The following is a 21901-nucleotide window of genomic DNA, read 5'->3' on the forward strand; positions in this document are numbered from 1 at the left end:
AATATGCAGATTGGTTCCCACTAGAATTGTATTTGGATTGGGGATCATTTGTTTCTCAACTCCTTACTGATTCCTTACTTGCCCCAAACAGTAGGACGAAGCGGAAGTACTCACAAAAGATAAGGTTTAGTCCAAGAAGAAGGATAAAAGGTCCAGTCAAATACATCAAGAAGCTAGGCAGAGAGGGTCCTGGGGAAAAAATATGGGTGATTTCCGTGATAGATTGTCAACTTGATATCTCAACCTGGGGAATCTGCAGCCTTGGTAAGATGTGCTGTATACGTCACTATGAGCAAGTGAAGAAAGCAGGAGGCTCTTTCAAGGTAGAGCCAGCTTGGACAGAGGTCCTGGATTAAAGCAAAATCCACATCTGACTAGTCAGCATGGCTGGCACTGGGTTTCTATGATGGCATTTCCTTTATTATCTAGAATGCAGGTCTATAACCCAATCTATTCACTGTGGTGTACATCCTGGCATCAGGCTCAATGCTGCAGCCTACCCTGTCTGTGGAAAGCTCCGCGCATTTTCATTCTGGAGGAATAGAGCAAGCCTTGAGTGTGGGCTTAGAGACTGGGGAGCAAGGAAACCGAAGAACTCACATGTAATTAATCCTCTTAATGGAGCCCTGGAGGTGCAGTGCTTCCACAAGGTCAGCTGTTTGAAACCATCAGCCTCTCTGAGGGAGAAAGATGGAGCTTTCTACTCCCGTAAATATCCCATAAACCAGTGATTTTCAACCTGTGGGCCATGACCCTTTGGAGGTCAAAGGACCCTTTCACAGGAGTTTCCTAAGACCATCAGAAAACACATATTTCCAATGGTCTTAGGAACCGAGACACCACTCCTCTATCCGTCTCCAAGTGGGTCCGCTCACATGCAGACACACCTACATACGGGTACCTGGCGTGAAGACTGTTACTCATGCTACACCATGCTTCAAGACAAAATTTCATTTATTTGGAATTAGAAATAAATATTTCACAATTTGGAATTACATTTTTTATCATTAATTACTATGCTTAATTATGTTCAATTTACAACCATGAAAATACATCCTGCATATCAGATATTTACATTATGATTGATAACAGTAGCAATATTACAGTTATGAAGTAGCAACGGAAATAATTTTATGGTTGGGGCTTACCACAACATGAGGAGCTGTATAAAAGGGTGTCGACATTTGGAAGGTTGAGAACCACTTCCATAAACAGTTCTAGTGTCAGAAACTCATAGGAGCAGCTTTGCCCTGTTCTAAAGTTGGCATCAGCTCAGTGGCAGTGCGTTTGATTGATTTATGGAGACCTGGTTGCCTAGTGGTTATGTATTGGGCTCCTAAACAAAAGGTCAGCAGTTTGAAACCACCAGCTACTCCATGGGAGGAAGATGAGGCTTTCTACTCCTGTAAAGTGTTACAGCCTCAGAACGTCAAGGGGGCAGTTCTTCCCTGTCCGCTAGGATGGCTGTGAGATGGAATCTACTCCTTGCCAATGAGTTTGGTTTTCTGGTTTTTATGGCTCTGTCAGGTAAGCATTAGACTGCTAAATGCCAGGCCAGGGGTTCAAACCTACCAGCCACTCCATGGGAGAAAGATAGGGTTTGTGCTTCTGTGAATATTTACAGCCTTGGGAACTCTGGGAGTCAGACTGCCTTGTTGGCAGTGGTTTGGAGAGTGTCTCCTAATTCTATAAGCAAGTCCAGCTCAAATGTTAACTCTTGTCTGGAGGTTTCCAGATTGATTCACCCAATGTCCACTCTAAAGAACTACTTCCCTCCCCTCAGAATTACTCCACCTGTGCACTAGGAGTTGAGATGGACTGGGTGGCAGTGGCTTTGAATGTTGGTTTGGTGATGCTTTAGGAGCCCTTACATTGGCTGCTAACCAAAAGTTGGGGGTTTAAAGAACGCACTAGCTGCTCTGCAGGACACAGGAGAGATGACTTACCTTCCATAAAGACACCCCAGAGGGCAGTTCTCCTCTGCCCTCGAGGGTCCCGATCAGTCTCACCCAGTAGCGTGGGTTTGGATGCTCTTGTGTGGAAACCAGTAGGTATCCTTTTTCTTTCTCTTTCTAGATTTTAAATTCTCTGAGAACAAAAGATCTCTGTTCCATTCTCTCTGTAAAATGCCCTCATCAGCCAACTTTAATACTTTCCATATGGTCCCAGGACTCAGATATTTGCTGTGCCCCTACCCTAAGGAGTAACCTAACCTGGGAAACGAGCAGCATGTACCAGAAAGAAACTAAGTCTGCAAAAACATGTGGGAAACTGGTTTGCAAGCCTTGGATCAATAATTTGAATGATCTGGGAAAATTTTGCCTAGAGACAGAGATCTTTCTAAGACCGATGGCATAGTGGTTACAAAATGGGCTGCAATCCTCAACCTCAGCAGTTCGAAGACACCAGATGCTCTGGAGGAGAAAGGACAGACTTTCTACTCCCATAAGCATTTACAGTTTCAGGAACTCACAGGACAATTCTACCCTGTCCTATACAGTTATTATGAGTTGGCATCTACTCGATGGCAGTGAGTTTTCCAACCCAAGAATTCTTAAATGAACATCTGCTAGTGTCTTAAGAAGCAGGATTTATTTTTGTTTTTACTAATCATTTTATTGGGGGCTTTTACAGCTCTTATAACAATCCATGCATCAATTCCATCAAGCACATCATTTTCAAAACATTTCCTTTCTACTTGAGTCCTTGTTATCAGCTCCTCTTTTTTCCCCTCTTCCCCCCACCACCTCATGAACCCTTAATAATTTAAAAATTATTTTTATTTTCATATATTACACTGCTGTCTTCCTTAACCCACACCAAAACATTTTTTTTCTACTTGAGCTCTTGGTATCAGCTCCTCTTTTACCCTGCCCTCTCCCAGTTTCCCACCCTCGTGAATCCTTGATCAGTTACATATTATTATTATTTTTATTTCATATCTTACACTGTCAGTTATCTCACTTCACCCACATTTCTATTATTCGCCTCCCCTTGGGGGTGGGTATATATCCAACCTTGTAATCAGTTCCCCCTTCCTCCTCCTCGTCCCCATCCCCTCATGGTATTGCTACTCTCACTACTGTTCCTCAGGGGTCTATCTGTCCAGGATTCCATGTGTCGAGAGCTCTTCTCTGTGGCAATGTGTATACTCTGGTCTAGCTGGATTTGTAAGGCCATGATAGCGTGAGGGTGGAGAAAGCATTAAAGATCTAGAGGAATGTTGTGTGTTTCATTGGTGCTATACTGTACCCCGGTTGAGTCGTCCTTGTGATGGGGATGTCCAATTGTCTACAGCTGGACTTTGGGTCTCCACTCCAACCCCCCTGGTCCGCATTGATATAATTGTTTGTTTGGGATCTTTTGATACCTGATACCTGACCCCATTGGCACCTCATCATCACACAGGCGGGTGTGCTTCTTCCATGTGGGCTTTGTTGTTTCCCTGCTAGGTGGCTTCTTGTTTAACTTCAAGCCTTTAAGACCCCAAACACTATCTCATTTGATAGCTGGGCACCATCCACTTTCTTCACCACATTGGCATATGTACTCATTTTGTCTTTAGTGATCATGTCATATCCGGAAGGTGAGTAGCAAAGAGTGCCAGGTCATTAAAACAAAGTGTTTTTGTGTTTAGGGAGGCCTTGAGCAGAGGCCCAAAGTCTATCTGAAGTAGCAGGATTTAATGGTGTTTAAAATTTTGAGGAGAGGAACAGTGGCGAGGGTGGCACAGAACGAGGCAGTATTTCCTTCTGCTGTGTATAAGGTCACTAGGGGCCGGGACCGAGTTGATGGCACCTGACAATAATTACAAAAGCCAACACACTCAGAGAAACCCTCTAGGACAGGGTAGATCTATGGGATTCTGAGACTGTAATTCTGTATGGGAGTTGAAAGCCACATCTTTCTCCTGTGGAGTGGTTAGTGGTTTTGAACTGCTGACTTTGTGGTTAGGAAATGACTTGATGCCAGTGAGTGAGTTAAACCCAACATGGAAGCCCTTTTCTAAAGCAGCCGTTGCCCATGAAGCCAGCGAGCAGCTTAGGGAATAAAAAATTACTATTTAGCATTTACAGCTTTCTACACTTAACCTCAGAAATATACAGGAAATGTTGATGAAGTGGAAGTTCTAGAAATAGCTCTTTCTAAAATAAAACAGGAGTGAAATCAACTTAGTGTGATCCCAAGAGAGCATCTGAGCAAGAGGTAGATCAGGAGGATAGGAAAAATGGGGATGAGAAGCAAGCTGGAGAGCAGTAATCTCCAGGAAGATTAGAGTCCTGTGTTGTATGTACAATGAAAGCATTCAGCTGCGAACCAGAAGGTGGAAGGTTCAAGTCACCAGATGCATTTCAGGAGAGAGGCCTTACCATCTACTTCCCAACATTTTGCCGCTGAAAACCCATGGAGCACAGTCCTATTCTGTCACTGTTGTTCAGCAACATAACAACCAGTGGTGATGATGGTGATGGTTTCTCTAGACCATTACTGATAACTGAATGGGAATTTCCTTAGACTGATTGTTGAGGGAGTGTCTTTGTTGATGGTGGGTTTTCTTTGTTTGTTTGTTATTGTTTGTTTGTTTTGCCACTAGCATCAAGCTCAGGGATGATCAAAGCTTTCCTTGCTATAAGGTTAGAACTGGGTTTTCCATGATGAGCCTCTCACCACATGCTCACCCTCTACCAAGGTGTAAACTCAAGTCTGTCTTATCACTAAGTTGATTGATATGTAACCAGTTCTAGGCTCTTATATACTTTCCCAGAGACCTGGTGTTTTGTGCTGGGCTGCTAGCCACAAGGTCATCAGTTCAAAACTATGAGCCGCTCTATGGGGAAAAGACAAGGTTTCCAACTCCCTTAAATATGTGCAGTCTCATAACAGGGCCGATTCTATTATGCTCTACAGGGAGGGTCTCTGTGAGCAGTGAGTTTGGAACTTATGTCCACTAGCAAAGACCTGATGACTAGAATATTTGAGTATTGCACAAGAGTCTTGAAACCCCCAGAAATGCTATAGTTATGTGGACAAGAATTTACAAACATAAAGGCTTTATTTTTCCTGACTAGCTTTCTACATTTATACAATGAGGACATGCCAATTAAAGAGAAATGACTAAATGAATCCATTTTTCCTAGTAAGGTTGGCATTACTATGTCATTACTGAATATATTCCCTTGGGAGAATATGAAATTAATCAAGTCTTGTAAGTTGGCTTCATAGAAATATGATTGTGTTTAACAGTGGGGACACATGTAAGTAAAGATGAGTGTTTCGTAGTCTGAGAATCTTGAGACTAACTTAGGTTTTGCCTTTTCCTTCTATCAAGTACAAGTAGCAGTCGAAGGTTCTTTCTATTAGACGGAAGACTAATAGGCTCAGCTTCTTTCAGAGCTGAGTCTCCTCTCTGAAACTAGGTTTGTTAGTGAAAGAGATAGGATACCTTGGTATGGAACAGTTTTGCGCTGGGAGTTCCTGGTGGTTCCTTGATTGGATACAGGTCCCTGGCCCCAAGAAATCATGGTGACAGATCTAAGGAGACATCTCGGGTCCCATGATCCCTTTGGAGACTTACAGTGAATATAGTAGGTCTTGTTGAACTCAAATATTCCTAATACTTCAAAGATTAATATTAGAAGCAGAAGTGTAATAGAACTCTTGCCAAACACTGTATTTAGTATGAGAAGTTTGGGTGGAGTAATGGGTTTAATGTTCTGCTGCTAACAGAAAGATTGGCAGTTCAAACTCAGCAATCACCCTGTGGAGGAAAGATTGGGCAGACTGCTTTCAGAAACTCTACTCTGCCCTAGACAGTTTCCAAGAGTCAAAAATGATTCAATGGAAGTAGTTGTGGTAATTTTTCATCTCACTGAAATCACACTGTTTTTCCACACCATATCCATTTCTTAGACAAGGAAATCAACTCATAAAGAAGTCAAGTAGTGTTACCACGGTTACATGGTTATTAAGAGGCAGAAGCAGGATTGATTCCAGCTTCCCATCATGGTAGATTGCCTCCCTATTTGTGAGCATTAGTTTTTAATATTAAACTGGTCTGAAGCCTAAGTAAGGAGAAATTTCTGGCAGGAAAATAAGGCTGAGGGTGAGGGTGTATAGAAACTTTTTGTTTTCATCTTTGCACGGGATGCTAAGGGTTTCCTTTCTACACGAATTGTCTGTTTTTTAAGATGTCTGGTTTCCTCTTAGGCTTCTGCCCCCAAGGCACCCCTCTCAGAAGGAGTTTCTTTCCCATAGTTCCAACCAAGCCCCAGTAGAGTTTCCTTGGAGCAAGATGAGTCATGAGTTCATTCCTTGAACCAATCACTGTCATGTGGGTGGAACTGTGTGGGTTTGCCAGGCCTATGTCACATGGTCATCTCAGAAGATGAACTAACTCTAACTCATGCCATCTAGTCAGTGCTGAGTCATAGCGTCCCCCTGTGGTTTTTTCCAAGACAGTAACTGTTTGCAGGAGTAGAAAGCCCAGTCTTTCTCCTGAGGAGCTGCTGGTAGTTTTGAACTGCCAACCATGCAGATTGCAGCTTGATGAGTAACCACTGCATCTAGAAGGTAGAGGTTGCTATAAGCCTCAACTGTCAATCCTTTGGGTCTAGTGTATTAAAATAAGTATTAAAAATACCATTTCGTCCTTCAAACTGTTCAACGATTATGACTGTAGTTCAAGTTTCAAGGTGACAATCTCTCTTTGAAAGCCCTAGCCTAGCTAAATGCACAAACACCAAGCAGTTGACACGGCATGTGTTCCCTCATGGGAGTCTGATGAGAACTGGTCTCCAGGGAGCTTGCCCTCCTGATTTTCCTTAGGCAGCTGGCCAGGTCTCATGTCCAAGGTCAGCCGGGTGGGCTGGGATCTCCAGTCTTTGACGTATGTTAACTATTTGTAACTCCCACGGCCTCTGCACGGCACTGGGCTGAGTTCATCACAGCTTGTAAACACTAGACACGTCATCAAGTGTGGTCAAGGGGAAGGTGAATGACCAAAGAGAAACCATCCAGGTGATGAACCGACATAGCGGCTAACAATGAATCCAATCATATGAACTCCCATGAAGAGGCCAGGAAACTGGACCATGCTTTGTTCTGGTAGGGTCACCGTGAGTCACAGATGGCCCAAGGGCAGTTAACAACCACAATAGCAGGCGCATAAGAGTTTACAAAAGAGGGTTGTGCCTAATTCAAATCACTCAGATTCCCAGAGGAGTTTTTACATCATTCTGAGACATTCTTACACGTCTGTCTCCACGAACTGACATGCTGTGCCTCGTTGTGGGAGCAGCTCAGGAGAGCCTGAGGGGTGGTCCAGGGCAGCAACGCTGCCACAATCGAAGCAGAACCATTACAACAAAAACAAGAACATGGAACGGCAAAAAAAAGACACCCACCCACAAAGCCGTCAGTGGAACCAATGTTGAAAGAAGAGACTATTGGGAAGAAGAAAATATTAGAAACTAGAACCCAGATATATGTATTTTTAAAGACTGAAAAGCAAGGATAGAATAAATTTAAAACAACCTGCTGCAAAGGATGAATCAGAAAGGTTGTCCAGAGCCAGTGCTGGGAGAAACAGGTAAAGGTGGCGTCCTTTATTTTCATATCCCCACTGTTTACACAGTGAAGGCTCTCAGAAAATTCCTGTGAGGTAAAGGAACATGACAGCCATTGTGGCCAATGTGGGCAGTGGCCTTTCTGTTATGATGGCTCATGCCAAGTTTCTTCCTCGATGCTGGCATTTCAGGTCATGCGCTTTGCTATTCTTGCTGCTTCCTACACTTTGTTTATTTTGAACAACATCTAGAGCCCTGACAGCGTGACGGTGGGATGGGACAGCATAGAAATGCCATGGCTAAACAACTGCAATTGCTGGTAACTACGCATTTATTTTTCCTCCTAACGTTCACTAGAATTTGCCTAACCAGTAAAGATTACTAGATAACATTGTAGTCTTAGTGTGTTTAATCTGTCCTCATATATTAAATGTTGCACGTGCTCGTTTTTAAAAACCGAAATAATACAGAAAAGTAAGGGAATAAAAAATCAGCCCTTTCTGGCCAGTACTACTTTATGCAGTTAACCACTTGTGAGGTGCCACCAAGCCAGCCCCCAACCCATGGCACCCCATGTACAAGAGGATCAGACAATTATCATCCACAGCGTTTCCTTGGCTGACTTTTCTAAAGCAGATGGGTAGACTTTCTTCCTAGCTGTCTTAGGATGGACACTCTGATGAACACTGTTGTCAGTATCGGAGCGATGGATACGCTGCATCTGACAGGTGGCTGTGGGAGAGGTGGTTGTCACATACCCAAACTAAAATCCTTGCCATTGACTCGGTTCAGACTCAGAGCAACCCTCCAGGGCAAAGTGGAACGGCCTCCTTTAGGGTTCCCACGCAGCCTCTTCTTTGCCCCACAAGTAGCTGTGGTTTGCACTGCTGACCCTGTGCATGTTGTAATAACTCCCACAGAGAATGTCGGCTAGGTATAATCTGCAGTAAGACAATGTTGGGTTCAGTTTTGTACATATTGGGTTTCATTCTGAACTGCAAATGCACTTCATAAATTAGTATGTATCCAATATGTGATTATGTTTTCTAATTTAATCTCTTAGGAAGACCCTTGATGAGGCAGATTACCATGGTAGCTATGGGTTCAGATATAGCAACAATTGGGCGGGTGACACAGGGAGGCAGTGTTTTGTTCTGTTGTACATAAGATCGCTACGAGTTGGTGCTGACCCAACAGCACCTAACAATATGTGTATCAAAGTTATAAAGGAAATATTAGACCAGATGGTATATGTCCTACAAACAAGAGGTCGAAATCTCATGGATATCCCATTCATAACCAAGGATTTAATGATTTGAAATCAAAAGGCCTTGAATTGTATTTAGGATTTTCACATAGCCCTCTTTCATGCTCCTCAACCTCCTGTGTTGATAGGATTCACTATAAGGGATTTTACACATAAAATCAAGCATGCATCCTAAGGTTTTTATCCTATCTTTTGAGTTACTACTGCCAGTTGATCCTAAATTCATAGATATTTTTAAAAGCACCATGCTCAAGGCAGAACTGTTGTTCCTAAGTGCCATCAAGTCAGTTACAAGTCATAGTGACCCTATGTACAACCGAGGGACCCTATGTATACAGTGACCCTGTGTACAACTGAGGGACCCTATGTACACAGTGATCCTATGTATAACCGAGGGGCCCTATGTACACAGTGACCCTATGTACAACTGAGAGACCCTATGTACACAGTGACCTTATGTACAACCGAGGGACCCTATGTACACAGTGACCCTATGTACAACTGAGGGACCCTGTGTACATAGTGACCCTGTGTACAATGGAAGGACCCTATGTACATGGTTACCCTATGTACAACCAAAGGACCCTATGTACACAGTGACCCTGTGTACAATCGAGGGACCCTATGTACACAGTGACCCTGTGTACAACCGAAGGACCCTGTATACATAGTTACCCTATGTACAACTGAGGGGCCCTATGTACACAGTGACCCTATATACAACAGAGGGACCCTATGTACATAGTGACCCTATGTACAACCAAGGGAAACACTGCCCAGTCCTCTGCCATCGTCACAATTGCCCAAAGTACATGTGACAAAGTTTCACCATCCTTACCTTTATGGCCCATTCTTGTTGTACTTCTTCCAAGACAGAAGTGTTTGTTCTTTTGGCAGTCCGTGGTGCGTTTAATATTCTGCACCAGGACCATAATTCAATTTTTAAAACTTATAGCATGACCTCAGGATAGTTTTGGTTGACAGTTAAAATATTTTCACAGGGAAATAGTTTTAAGTCTTCATCTAGACTCCATGGTACTAGAAACTACCAATTCCATGCAAATTTGAAATTCTGTTGTACATTTCCCACCTTTTGATCAAAATTATGGTATATAATCTTTGACCAAAGCATTCAATAATAGTAACTGGCCACCATCCACTTCATCTGATCTCCTAGTAAATAAGACAGCCTGGTCTCTCTCTCCCTCTCCTATGGAGATATAAACAATACCTTCCCCTTGTGTGGGTTAGTGCTCTGCTTCTCCCTACCTATGTCTCCCCCCCCCTCTTTCTTTACTCCTCTTATTTAGTTGGTTGCTATAAGTATCCCTGGATTGGGTTTGTATGTATATAGTAGCTTTTCTTCTATGTCCAATTATTTTTTTAAGCTGACTTAACTGGACTCATGTTGTAATTGTCCTTTTGTGTTTGGCTTTATTTGCTTAGCATGATTTCCTCCAATTCTTCCCTTGCGGCAATTTCTTCATGCGTTCATCACTGCTTTGTAGGGATGTGTACTACTCCATTGTATGTGTGTACCACATTTTTTGATCCACTCTTCTATTGATGGAAATTTGGGTTATTTCCAACTCCTTGTAATTGTGAACTGTGCCACGATGAACACTGGAGCACAGATGTCTGGCCATGGTTTGTTTCTTGTCTCTTCTGGGTATATGCCCAGTAGGGAGATTGTTGGGTCATATGGTAGCTCAATTTCCATCTGTTTTAAATATTGCCAAATAGATTTCTTCTTTTTTTTTTCTCGCCAAATAGATTTCCTTAATGGCTGTACATACCTACAGGTCTACCAGCAGTGGACGAGAGTTCCTATCTCCCCACAGCCCCTCCAACACTTGTTACTTTCTGATTTTCTGCCCCACTGAAACTTCTGTTCAGGTCCTTTGCCCACCTCCTTACTGGGAAGTTAGTTTTTCTTATTGTAAGCTTGCAAAGTATAGTAGATTTTAGTAATAAGTCCTTTGTCTGATGTGTCATTGCTAAAGATGTTTTCTCAGTCCGTGGGCTCTCTTATTACCCTCTTGGTGAATTCTTTCACTGTACACAGGTGTTTTATGTTCAGTATATCCCACTTGTCAATTTGTGACCGCTCTATATTTGTATCCATCCATATTTCCGATAACCTATGTATTCCCTGTGCCAAGGTTCTCAGGTTTGTCCCAATTCCCTCATTAATGGCCCTAATAGTTTGGGGTTTTATCTCAAGGTCTGTGATCCACTTTGAGTTTATTCTTGTGTATGGAGTGAGGGGAGGGTCTTGCTTCATTTTCTTCAGGTAGATATCCATTTTTTTTCCAGGACCACTTATTGAAGAGGGCATCCACTTCCCATGTGATATTTTTTGGGCCCTTATCAAAAATCAGTTGTCTGTATGCTGATGTTTTTATTTCTGGGGTTTCAGCTCTTTTCCATTGGTCTGAATATCTGTCGTTATTACCAGTACCACACCCTTTTGACCACTGTGGCTGTATAATATGTGCTAACGTCAGGTAAAGTAAGCGCTTCAACTTTGTCCTTCATCTTGAGAAGTTCTCTGCTAATTCTGGGCTTCTTCCCTCTCCATATGAAGTTGGTAATCATTTTTCCAATTCTTTGAACCAGTATTTGTATGGGGATAGCATAAAACTTATATAATGTCTTGGGCAGAACTGACATATTTACTGCATTTAGGCTTCCTATCCACGAGCATGTGATATTCTTCCATCTGTCGAGGTCACTCTTGGTTTCTTGAAATAGTGTTCTGTAGTTTTCCTCATACAAATCTTTTGGGTTTTTTTTGAGTCAGGTATATCCCTAGATATTCTGATTTGTGCTTGGCTAATGTAAAGGGTACTACCTTTTTATTTGCCTCTTCTGTCATCTCATCTGATGTGTATAGCAGTCTGATAGATTTCTGCTTGTTAATCTTGTATCTTGCCACTCTGCCATATTCCTCTATCACTTCCAACACTCCATTTATAGAGTTTTGGGGATTTTCAATGTATAGAATCATATCATCTGTAATTACTGATAATTTTGCCTCTTCCTTCCCCAGAACATCTTTGATGTCTTTTCTTTGTCTTATATTGGTAGCTAGGACTTCTAGTGCTATGTTAAATAGGAGTGGGGACAAGGGGCATCCTTGTCTGGTCCCCTTTTTCAGTGGAATTGCTTTCATTTTTCTCCATTGACTACCACGTTGGCTAATATATATATATATAATTTCCTCAATATAATATAAGCTATATATATTTCCTCAATATAAAATATATATAGCTTATATTATATTGAGGAATTTCTGTTCAGTCCTATATTCTTGAGTGTATTAAACAGGAATGGATGTTGGATGCTTTTGAATGTTTTTTCCGCATCTATTGATATCATGTAGTTCTTATAATTTTCTATGTTAATATGGCAAATAATACTAATGATCTTTCATATGTTGAACCATCCCTGGTACGAATCCTACTTGGTCATGGTGACTTATAAGTTTTATATACTTTTGTATTCTACTGGCCAGTATTTTATTAAGGATAATTGCATCAATGTTCTTTAGGGATATTGGTCTGTAGTTCTCAATTCTCGTGGGATCCTTGTCCGCTTAAGATATCAGAGTTATTCTAGTTTCATAGAAAGAGTTTGGGAGTGTTGTGTCTTTCTATGTTCTGGAAGATTTTGAGTAGGATTAGTATCAGTTCTACCCTGAATGCTTGGTAGAATTCTCCTTTGAAGCCATGTGGCCCTAGGCGATTTTTGTTGCTAATCCCTTGATAACCTTGTCTGTTTCTTCTATTGATATGGATCTGGTGAGGTTATTGATGTCCATCTGGGATAGTCTAGGGAGGGATTGCTTTTCCAAGTATTTGTCCATGTCTTCCAAGTGTTGAATTCATTAGAGTACAGACCTTCATAGTACTGTGTAATTATCCTTTTGATTTCATTACGGTCCATTGTAATGGCCCCTGTTTTGTCCCTCATCCTTGCTAATGAAATTTGTTCCTTCCTTTCTTTGGTTAGGTTTGCCAGAGGTCTATCAATTCTCAAAGACCCAACTTTTAGCTGTATTAATTTTTCCATAGTTTCTTGTTTTCCCTCTCCTGTATCTCAGCTCTGATTTTTATTATTTCTTTCCTTTTGTTATTTGTAGGATTGTTATGTTGAAACGCTGCTCTAATTTGTGTAAGTTTTGTGTCAGCATATCAACCATAAGTCTCTCTTCCTTTTTCATGTGTGCGTGCATTGCTATCATGCTTCTTCTGATAAATGCCTTTGCTGTGTCCCAAATGTTTTGCTACGTCGTGTTTTCATTCTCATTGGTTTCTAAAATTTTCCTGATTTTATCTCTGATATGAGTCAATATCCACTCCTTTTACAATAGTGTTACTCAACCTCCATTTTTTTCCCTTGCCTTCTTCATTGTCCTTCTGTTGATTTCCAGCAGTATGGCACTGTGGTCAGAGAGAGAAGTCTGTATTATCTCTATGTGCTTGAATTTACTCAGATTTGACTTGTGTACCAGTATGTGGTCTATCTTTGAGTATATGCCATGTGGGCTTGAAAAGAATGAATTTTTTTTAATTTGGGGGGAAAGCTCTAAAAATATCAGGTCAAGTTGTCCAGTTGTGCTGTTTAGATCTGTAGCCGTTTTGTTAATTTTCTTTCCCTGTGATTTTCCTTTTTCAGAGAGTGGTGTATCAAAGTCACCTATAATTGTTGAGCCTGTGATTTCATTTTTCATCTTTTGTTGTGTTTGGTTTATGAATTTCACGTGGCTCCCATATATATTTGATATATATGTATTATGCTCACTGTTTCTTGGTCTACTGTTCCCTTGAGCATTGTATAGTGCCTCTCTCCTTGTCTCTTGTTATGACTTGTACCTTGAAATCAATTTTGTCAGAGATGAAGATTGCTACCCCTGCTATTTTTGCATTGGCATTTCCTTGGTATATTTTTCTCCAGCTTTTAATTCTCAACCTGTTTTTGTCTGCAAGCTTAAGATGTGTCTCCTGTAGGCAGCAGATCTATGTGGTATGATTTCTAAGCCATTCTGTTAGCCTCTGCCTTTTAATGCCTGAGTTTAGTCCATTGATATTTAGTGTATCCATCTGTGGACTGTGGTGTCATCTTTTACTTTTTGTGTTGGGTATTTTGAGTTGTGTATGTGTGTGGTTCATTCTTGCCTTCTGTCCGCTATTGAGCTAATGCTATCTTGTGGGCTATTTTCTCTTTGTCGCCTTCTGGGTGGAGTTGTTCTATGTGATGGTCTGTTATTTGTGCTCAATGAGTGTTGATCTTCTGCCCATACTGGGTTGGCAAGGATATTTTGTAGGGCTGGGTTTCTTTTTACATATTGAGTTTTTCCTTGTCTGGGAACTCTCTTACTTCTCCATCTATATTAACAGATAATTTTTCCGCGTATAGTATTTTTTGTTTTGTTTTATCTTCCTTCAATTTTTGGAATATTTTCCTCCACTCTCTCCTTTTCTTCATTGTGTCCACTGATAGGTCTGAACACATTCCTACTTGGGTACCTTTATAAGTAACTATTTGTTTTTCCCTAGATGCTCTTATGATTTTCTCCTTTTCCTCATAGTTGGATAATTTAACTATTATGTGTCTTGGTGACCTTTTCTTGGGAATCAGTCTGGCTGATTTTCTTTTGACCTCCTGAATGGTTGCCTGATATTCATTCATTAAGCTGGGGAAGTTTTTCTCTAAGAATTTCCCCCTATTTTCGCTGTTGACTTCTTTGTTGGGTCTTGTTCTGGTAGTCCAATTATTCTAATATTGTTCCTATTCACAGCATCAGACATGGCTCTCAGGTTTCCTTCAGCTTCTCTTTAAAAAAAAACTCATTTATTTGGGGGGGAGGCTCCTACAATTCTTATCTCAATCCATCCATCCAAACATCCATCCATCCATCCATCCATCCATCCATTGAATGTCAAACAAATTTGTTGCCCTCATCCTTCTCAAAACATTTGCTTTCTACTTGAGCCCTCGGTATCAGCTCCTCACTTTACCTCCTCCCTCCCTACTTCCCCCTCCCTCACAAACCCTTGATAATTTATAAATTAGTGTTTTGTCATATCATATACTGTCTAATGTCTCCCTCCACCCACTTTTCTGTTGTCCATCATCCAGGGAGGAGGTTATATGTAGATCCTTATAATCAGTTCCCCCTTTCTATCCAACCTTCCCTCCACCCTCCCAGTATTGCCACTCTCACCACTGGTCCTGAAGGGATCATCTGTCCTGGATTTCCGGTGTTTCTGGTTCCTCTCTGTACCAGTGTATATCCTCTGGTCTAGCCGGATTTGTAAGGTAGAATTGGGATCATGATAGTAGGGGGTGGGGTGTGGCAGGAGGAAGGATTTAAGAACTAGAGGAAAGTTGTATGTTTCATCATGGCTACACTGCACCCTGATGGGTTCGTCTCCTCCCCATGACCCTTCTGGAAGGGTATGTCCAATTGCCTACAGATGGGCTTTGAGTCCCCAGTCTGTACTCTCCCTCCTTCACAATGATTTTTTTTGTTCTTTGATGCCTGCTATCTGATCCTTTTGACAGCTCGTGATCACACAGGCTCGTGTGTTTCTTCCATGTGGGCTTTGTTGCTTCTGAACTAGATGGCCACTTGTTTACCTTCAAGCCTTTAATGCACCACTTGCTATTATCTTTTGATAGCCAGGCACCATCAGCTTTCTTCACCACATTTGCTTATGCACACATTTGCCTTCAGCTATCATATCGGGAAGGTGGGCACACAATTATATGATTTTTTGTTCTTTGATACCTGTGGTGCCTATTCCCTTCAACACCTTGTGGTCACATAATCTGGTTTGCTTCTTGCGTATGAGCTTTGTTGCTTCTGAGATAGATGGCCACTTGTTACCTTCAAGCTTTTAACACCTAGATGCTATATCTTTTAATAGTCGGGCACCATCCATTTTCTTCATGATCTTTGCTTGTGCACACATTTTTCTTCAGCGATAATATCAGGAAAGTGGGTACACAATGATATGGTTTCCTTCAGCTTCTCTGATTGTCTTATTTGATTGCCTTTCCCATTTGTTGACGTCTGCCTGGTTATCATCTAGGTCAATGTACAATTCTGTGCCTCTTTGAGCCTTGGCAAAGTCTGTTAATTTGCTATTGGATTTTGTTATTTCATCCCTTAGGTATTGTATTTCCCTTTGGTGCATTGCTTTTATCTCCTCTATCATTTCATCCTTTTTCTGTATTGCTTCCCTCATATCCTGTATGACTCCAAGCATGATTCTGAAGATTTCTTTCTGTGGCAGGTCAATGTCTGTTTCTTCCATGCACATCGTCAGGTCCATAACTTCTTCCGGTATTGTTTCTGTTTCTCCTGCTTTTTCACTGAGGCTGTTCAGACTGGTTGCTATTTACATGTTGTTTTAGAGGAGACAGGTGCTATCTTCCAGAGTCGAAGAGCACTGGGCTCTCTCTTGGGGGACTTGTGTGAGCACTTCTTTGAACTACCTGCACTGGGGGGTCAGGATATCACTGTATCTTCCTTTGGTTTCACTCAACCAAAGCTAACCACTATTCCATTATTCGGAATGTGACTTGGATATTCTCTCATGGGATGCTGGTCTGATGATTGTGGACCTACGAGGATGGTGTTTCACTGGCTGATCTCCCAGGAAGCCATAGTAATTTTCCCCATGGGGCTTGAAGCACCTCAGGTATCATGTAGTGCTTCCCACTGCAACTGGAGTGCCATGGAGGGTGGGTGGGTGTGTCTGTGCCTTCTTGGTGTAGAGCACCATGAATCGCAGGCAGAATTACCCTCGTTGGAGAGATGGCCATGGAGGTTGGGTGGATATTCCCACAGCAGCATGGACCACCACAAACGGCAGGCAGGAGTTCCCCCACTCACTTGTAGGGCCTTGGGGTGTAAATGATTTTTCTTTTTTTAAAATAACATTTTTCATTGACATATCTTACTCATTCCAATATATCAATTCACATACAGTTCTGTTATTCAATCCCACTGGGTGGGGTTATGCCACCTGCAGGTGCTCAAACTCTAAGTAAGAGAACTGAATTCACCGCCTCTGCTGAGACCCTGGGAACAGCTATCTGTGATTTGGGTGTTTTCCAAGTCCTATACAGATAATTATACTAGAGGCAATGTACAATGCTTGCATTCTGACTTGTCTTCCTACTGCTTGTTTGCTTTCCTCTATTTCCCATATTCTACCTCCTTCCTTCATCTCCTTGCAGTAGACTAATATCTAGGACTCTTCTTCCTCCTGGGTTTTGGCTCTTCTCAGTTCCACAGTGAGTGAGGTGCCGCTGGGTAGCTACCTGATGCCAAGAGCCTGCTGTAATGGGCATTAGCCCAGCTTCCTATTGTGAGGCCCCAGGCTCAGGTCCTTTCTGTTTTGGTATCAGTTTGATTGAGCTTAGTATAAAACCCAGCATAACCTCAATCTTGTCTTCCACTTTGAGTAATTTGGCATGTGCTCTAGGTTCACAGAGTAACATGTGCCGTTATCTAAAGTTTGTCAGACTACGTTATCATAAGAGAAACCTGAAATGTTAATCCTCTAGTTGCTGTCCTTGAAAGGGCAGATTTATGTACTTAACAAATGAAGTCAAGCACCTCAAAAGAGGTTTTGTTTCTCTCTCTTACTTTTTTTTTAAACCTCCATTTCTAGAGAAAGCAATTTTATCAGCCTGGCATATCTTTTTAGAAACTCTTACATAAAGGAACTTTCTCTGTACATCAACATTTTCCTAAAATATATCAGCATCGCCATTGGTATTTTTTTTTTAAAAAACACAATTGAGCCCAGTAAGTAACCTGTTACCTACCTTTACTGGAATTTTTCTGCAATTTTTAGTGACCAATCTTATAAGCATGCTTCTCACTCACTCACTCCCCACCCCCATTCCCCTGCCCCACCGGTCAAAAACAAAAAGGGTTGCTGCCTGGAGTTGAGAACCCCTGCCTGTCAGGAAACATTATCATCTAACAATGGTGTCGATCTGTGAGCCAAGTTTGGTTCACTGACCATTTCCTATTAAAAAGAATTCCATCTCAGGGAAGGCTAATCCAACAAAAACAATTAAATCCCTCCAGATTTAGAAATGCTGAGAGCCCATGCACTTAACTTTGTACCTGGTCTAAAGGCAAGAAGAGTGTATTTCTAAGTATTCTCAAGGCTTTCCCATTTATGGCTCTTTACTGTCTGTGGTATCAGAATTGCTATCCTTTTAATATAAACTTGGCAATTAGATTTTCATTTCTTTAAAAGAATGATGCAGCGATCTGGATTGATTTAGAACATATCCTATGTAATCAGTTTGGGTGAATTTGAACATGGATTTTTATTGTTGCTGTTTTTGAGTGTAGAGCTTTATATATGTTCATTAGATTGAGTTTTATTATTCTATTACTAAGGTCTTCCACATTCAGAGGCATTTCTGCCCTGGTTAATTTGTAAATTCTTGAGAAGTATATTCAAATTTACCCCCAATGAATTTAACTTTTCCGTTTATATGCAATTTTTGTTTTGAGACTGTTGACAAATAACTTATTGATTTTGGATTATTTTGTCTTCATTAAGAATTATTCCTTTATCTCTAAATAAATATTTCAACCTTAATAATACTTTTCTGTCTAAACTCTATTTTGCTTGATGCTAATATGCTAAGAAGCCCCGGTAACACAGTGGATTGAACACTGAGCTGCTAACCAACAGATTGGGTATTCAAACCCACCCGCTGCTCTACAGGCGAAAGATGAGGAATTTTGCTCCTGCCAAGATTGACAGTTTCGGAAACCCTATGGAGTAGTTTTACTCTGTCCTACAGGGTCACTATGAGAGTCAACGGAATGGCAGTGGGTTTTTTAGTATTGTTACTCCACTCCATCCCCCCTTTTTAATTCCCTTTCTTATAGCTAATATTTTTCTGATTCTTTTTTTGGTATCACCTTATTTTTTTTTAACAAGTATCCTTATTATGTTCTTTTCTTAAACAGCATGGCTACTCAGGCCAAGTGGCATGACACAATGACAACCCCACATCTCAGTGATGGCTCACAATGATTTTCTTTTCATTACAGTGCTAGGCAATACCTAGCATGAGGAAGGTTTTCCCCTGTGAGTTGTTACTAATTCTACAGTCGTTGTTCCCCTGCCCCCATTCCTGGGTCCAGTCAGGGACCAGTAAAGAGAGGTTTTTCTCATCCCCTCTAATTGAAGGGAGGAGCTCTTTAAGGTGGAGAGTCTACCTAGTTGTTCAGGTTGAAGCCTCCCTTTCAGCCTCTAGAGATCACTGCTTCTGTGTGTACATATTTCATAGGACCTGAGTGCAGCAGAAAGAAGGGGCTGTGTACTCGCATAAAAAGTTACAGTCTTGGAAACCCACAGGGGATTCTGCCCTGTCCTGTAGGGCCACTAAGAGTCAGTATGGACTCGCTGGCAGTGAGTCTGGCTTTTTGGTTAAGTGTCCAGCAACAAACCCCTTATTTCCTAGGATTTTGGAATGTCCCTTAATCTCTTTCGAATTTGGAAGTGTAGTCTTTGTTCTGGGAGTGCTCTGTCCTAAGCAACGTTTCTAAGTATATTGTATATGTAATGTGTACACCATTACACTGTTGGCAGGTATAGCTAATGCTTGATAATCTCTGTTTATAACAAAGAGAATACCTTCAATTTCATGACACTCTTTTATTCTGGATTTAATTTACAAATTAAATGCATGTGAATATTCCTTTTAGTCAACTAATACTAAATTGCTTATATATTACTAATACAAACCTTCCTTTGAAAAACAGATTAATATAAAGTAAGTCCATTCAGATAAAAATATCCAGTAAATATGTAGATGTGCATGGCTATGAGAAAAAATATAAAGATAATATTTTCATACTCACACTTTAAATATTCAATACCCTTCTTAACTATGCCCCCATTTAAAAAAATTATCTTTTATGCAGTAACCGCTGAGTAAGAATATATGTACCATCAATATGAACACAGATTAAAGAGGTACAAAATGGGCCGTCAAAAAGAGGAAACAAAAATTTGAGTATGTGAGAGTCAGTTATTCCCTTGAAGACAAAGGCCAATTAGTTAGAATGAGATAGACGATGGCAGGGTGATGAGTAACCCCAACATTTCCATGCAAAATAACACAGAATTCATTTTAAAAATAGATGCAGGGTCTTGTGTGTCAAAGTAGCTGCACAAGTTAAGATGACAATCTGTTTCGCTCTCAGATCATCGAACACTTGTCAAATCACTCAAGGTAGAGGGTGCCACGACGCCTTCCTTGCTCAGAGGGGCTTCCCAGAAATCATGGGAAAGGAGAATTAAAAGATAACTTTTGAAGCCTCCTCACATTTAGCAAGGCGTTTTAGCTGACTCCTGCCTCTGCTCCTCACAGTCCCTCAAGCACAGCCTTTCTGCAGCCACCAGGATAAGAAAGAGGAAGCGGCCCCTCTTGCACTGGCTCCTGGGGCAGCTGCCAGCTCTGCTCTGACTCATTGGCCAGAGCAGATCTCATGGCCACCGTCACTTCCTGGGCCACAGGAACACGCCATATTTCAGGGTGCCCCCAAGGTGGGGAGTCAGAACAGTGAGTGAACAGTTGTGAGTGTGGCCCTGCCAAGCAAACCCTGTGCCTGTCTGTCCTCTAGATGGAGCCATCTGTTTGAGAGCTCGGCCACGGCAGAGTGAGACTCCGGCACAGGACTGTCACAACTGTACCAGTAAGCAGCATCGTGATAGACAGAGAAAGCGTTGACCTGGTCAAGAATTTCATTTTATTTGGATCCATAGTCAATGCCCATGAAAGCAGCGTTCGAGCAGCCTAGTGATGTGCTGGAGTGGGCAAATATGCCACACAGGGCCTCTTTGAAAGTGTCAGAAGCCACAATGCCCCTGTGAGGGTGCACTTGAGCCAAGCATGGCATTTTCAATCACCTTAAATGCACGCACAATCTAGCCAATCAATAAGGAAGATCAGAGAACAGATGCAGTTAGTGAATTGAGGGGTTGGTGAAACAGATTTTGCGTATTTTCTGGACAGCCAGAACCAACCAGAATGCTCTGTAGAATCAAGGATGGTGAGACATGGCCTCACATACTTAGGACATGTCATTCGGTGAGACCAGGCCCTGGAAAAGGATATCATGCTTGGTAAAGTAGATGATCAGTGAAAAGGAGGAGGGTACACCATGCTGCAAGACAAAAGTTCATTCATTTGTCATTAGAAAGAAATATTTCACAATAGAGAATTACATATTGTTTTGTGATTAATCACTATGCTTTAATTATGTTCAGTTTGCAACAATAAAAATGCAACCTGCATATCAGATATTTGCATTACGATTCATAACAGTAGCAAACTTATAGTTATGAAGTAGCAACGAAATTCATTTTATGGTCTGGGGTCACCATCACACACCATCCACTGCAGAAGGTCTTTTAATCGAACTGGGGGTCACTGATGCGTACTTTTTGATTCCCATAACCATTATCCTGGCATCTGTGGGTGTTGCTTGCAGAGAGAATGAATTCCCACTCAGCGTGTTCCACCGTTTGCTTTGTTTCAGACGACTGTCCGAGGATGTAGGGATGGATGTCCCCTTGGAGGAGGGAATGCAGAGTCCCGGCGCTGCAGACATGAGACCTGGTGAGAGAAGTGCTGGTTGACTCCCTTCAGGACTGTTCTACACCTAGACGTTTTATTATGCACCGAGAAAACCATTTCCTATGCATCAAACTTGTGATTTCAGTGATAAAAGTGAAGAAGACGATGGGGAAAAAAATAGAAGTGTGGGAGAAGGTGTTAGGTTTGATATGATTCATTTTAGAGTTGAACTGGCTTCAATATCGAGGTTCACTAGGGTGGGTCACACTTCTCCTGAATCATGACCTTGGAAGACGCCTTTTCCCATTTTTATGGTAAAATCAGAATGACAAATTCTGACTTACGTCTAAGTTTCCCAGATTTACTCTTACAACTAACCATGTTTAAAATTGGAAATATAGTATCAAAACGGTTCAGTAGCCTAATTACTAAA

At 41.5% G+C, this 21901-nt stretch overlaps 1 protein-coding gene across 1 annotated transcript in view; it reads left to right on the forward strand.

Annotated features, from left to right (window-relative positions):
* Window positions 1-21901, forward strand: part of PRUNE2 (prune homolog 2 with BCH domain) — a 308041-nt gene that overhangs the window by 232940 nt on the left and 53200 nt on the right. The window contains exon 11 of the mRNA XM_075559541.1: window positions 21431-21510. Coding sequence (XP_075415656.1) covers window positions 21431-21510 — 80 coding nt within the window. The remainder of the gene's footprint in view (window positions 1-21430; window positions 21511-21901) is intronic.

Source organism: Tenrec ecaudatus, chromosome 10 (genome assembly GCF_050624435.1).
Source record: "Tenrec ecaudatus isolate mTenEca1 chromosome 10, mTenEca1.hap1, whole genome shotgun sequence".
NCBI classification, from domain to species: Eukaryota; Metazoa; Chordata; class Mammalia; order Afrosoricida; family Tenrecidae; genus Tenrec; species Tenrec ecaudatus.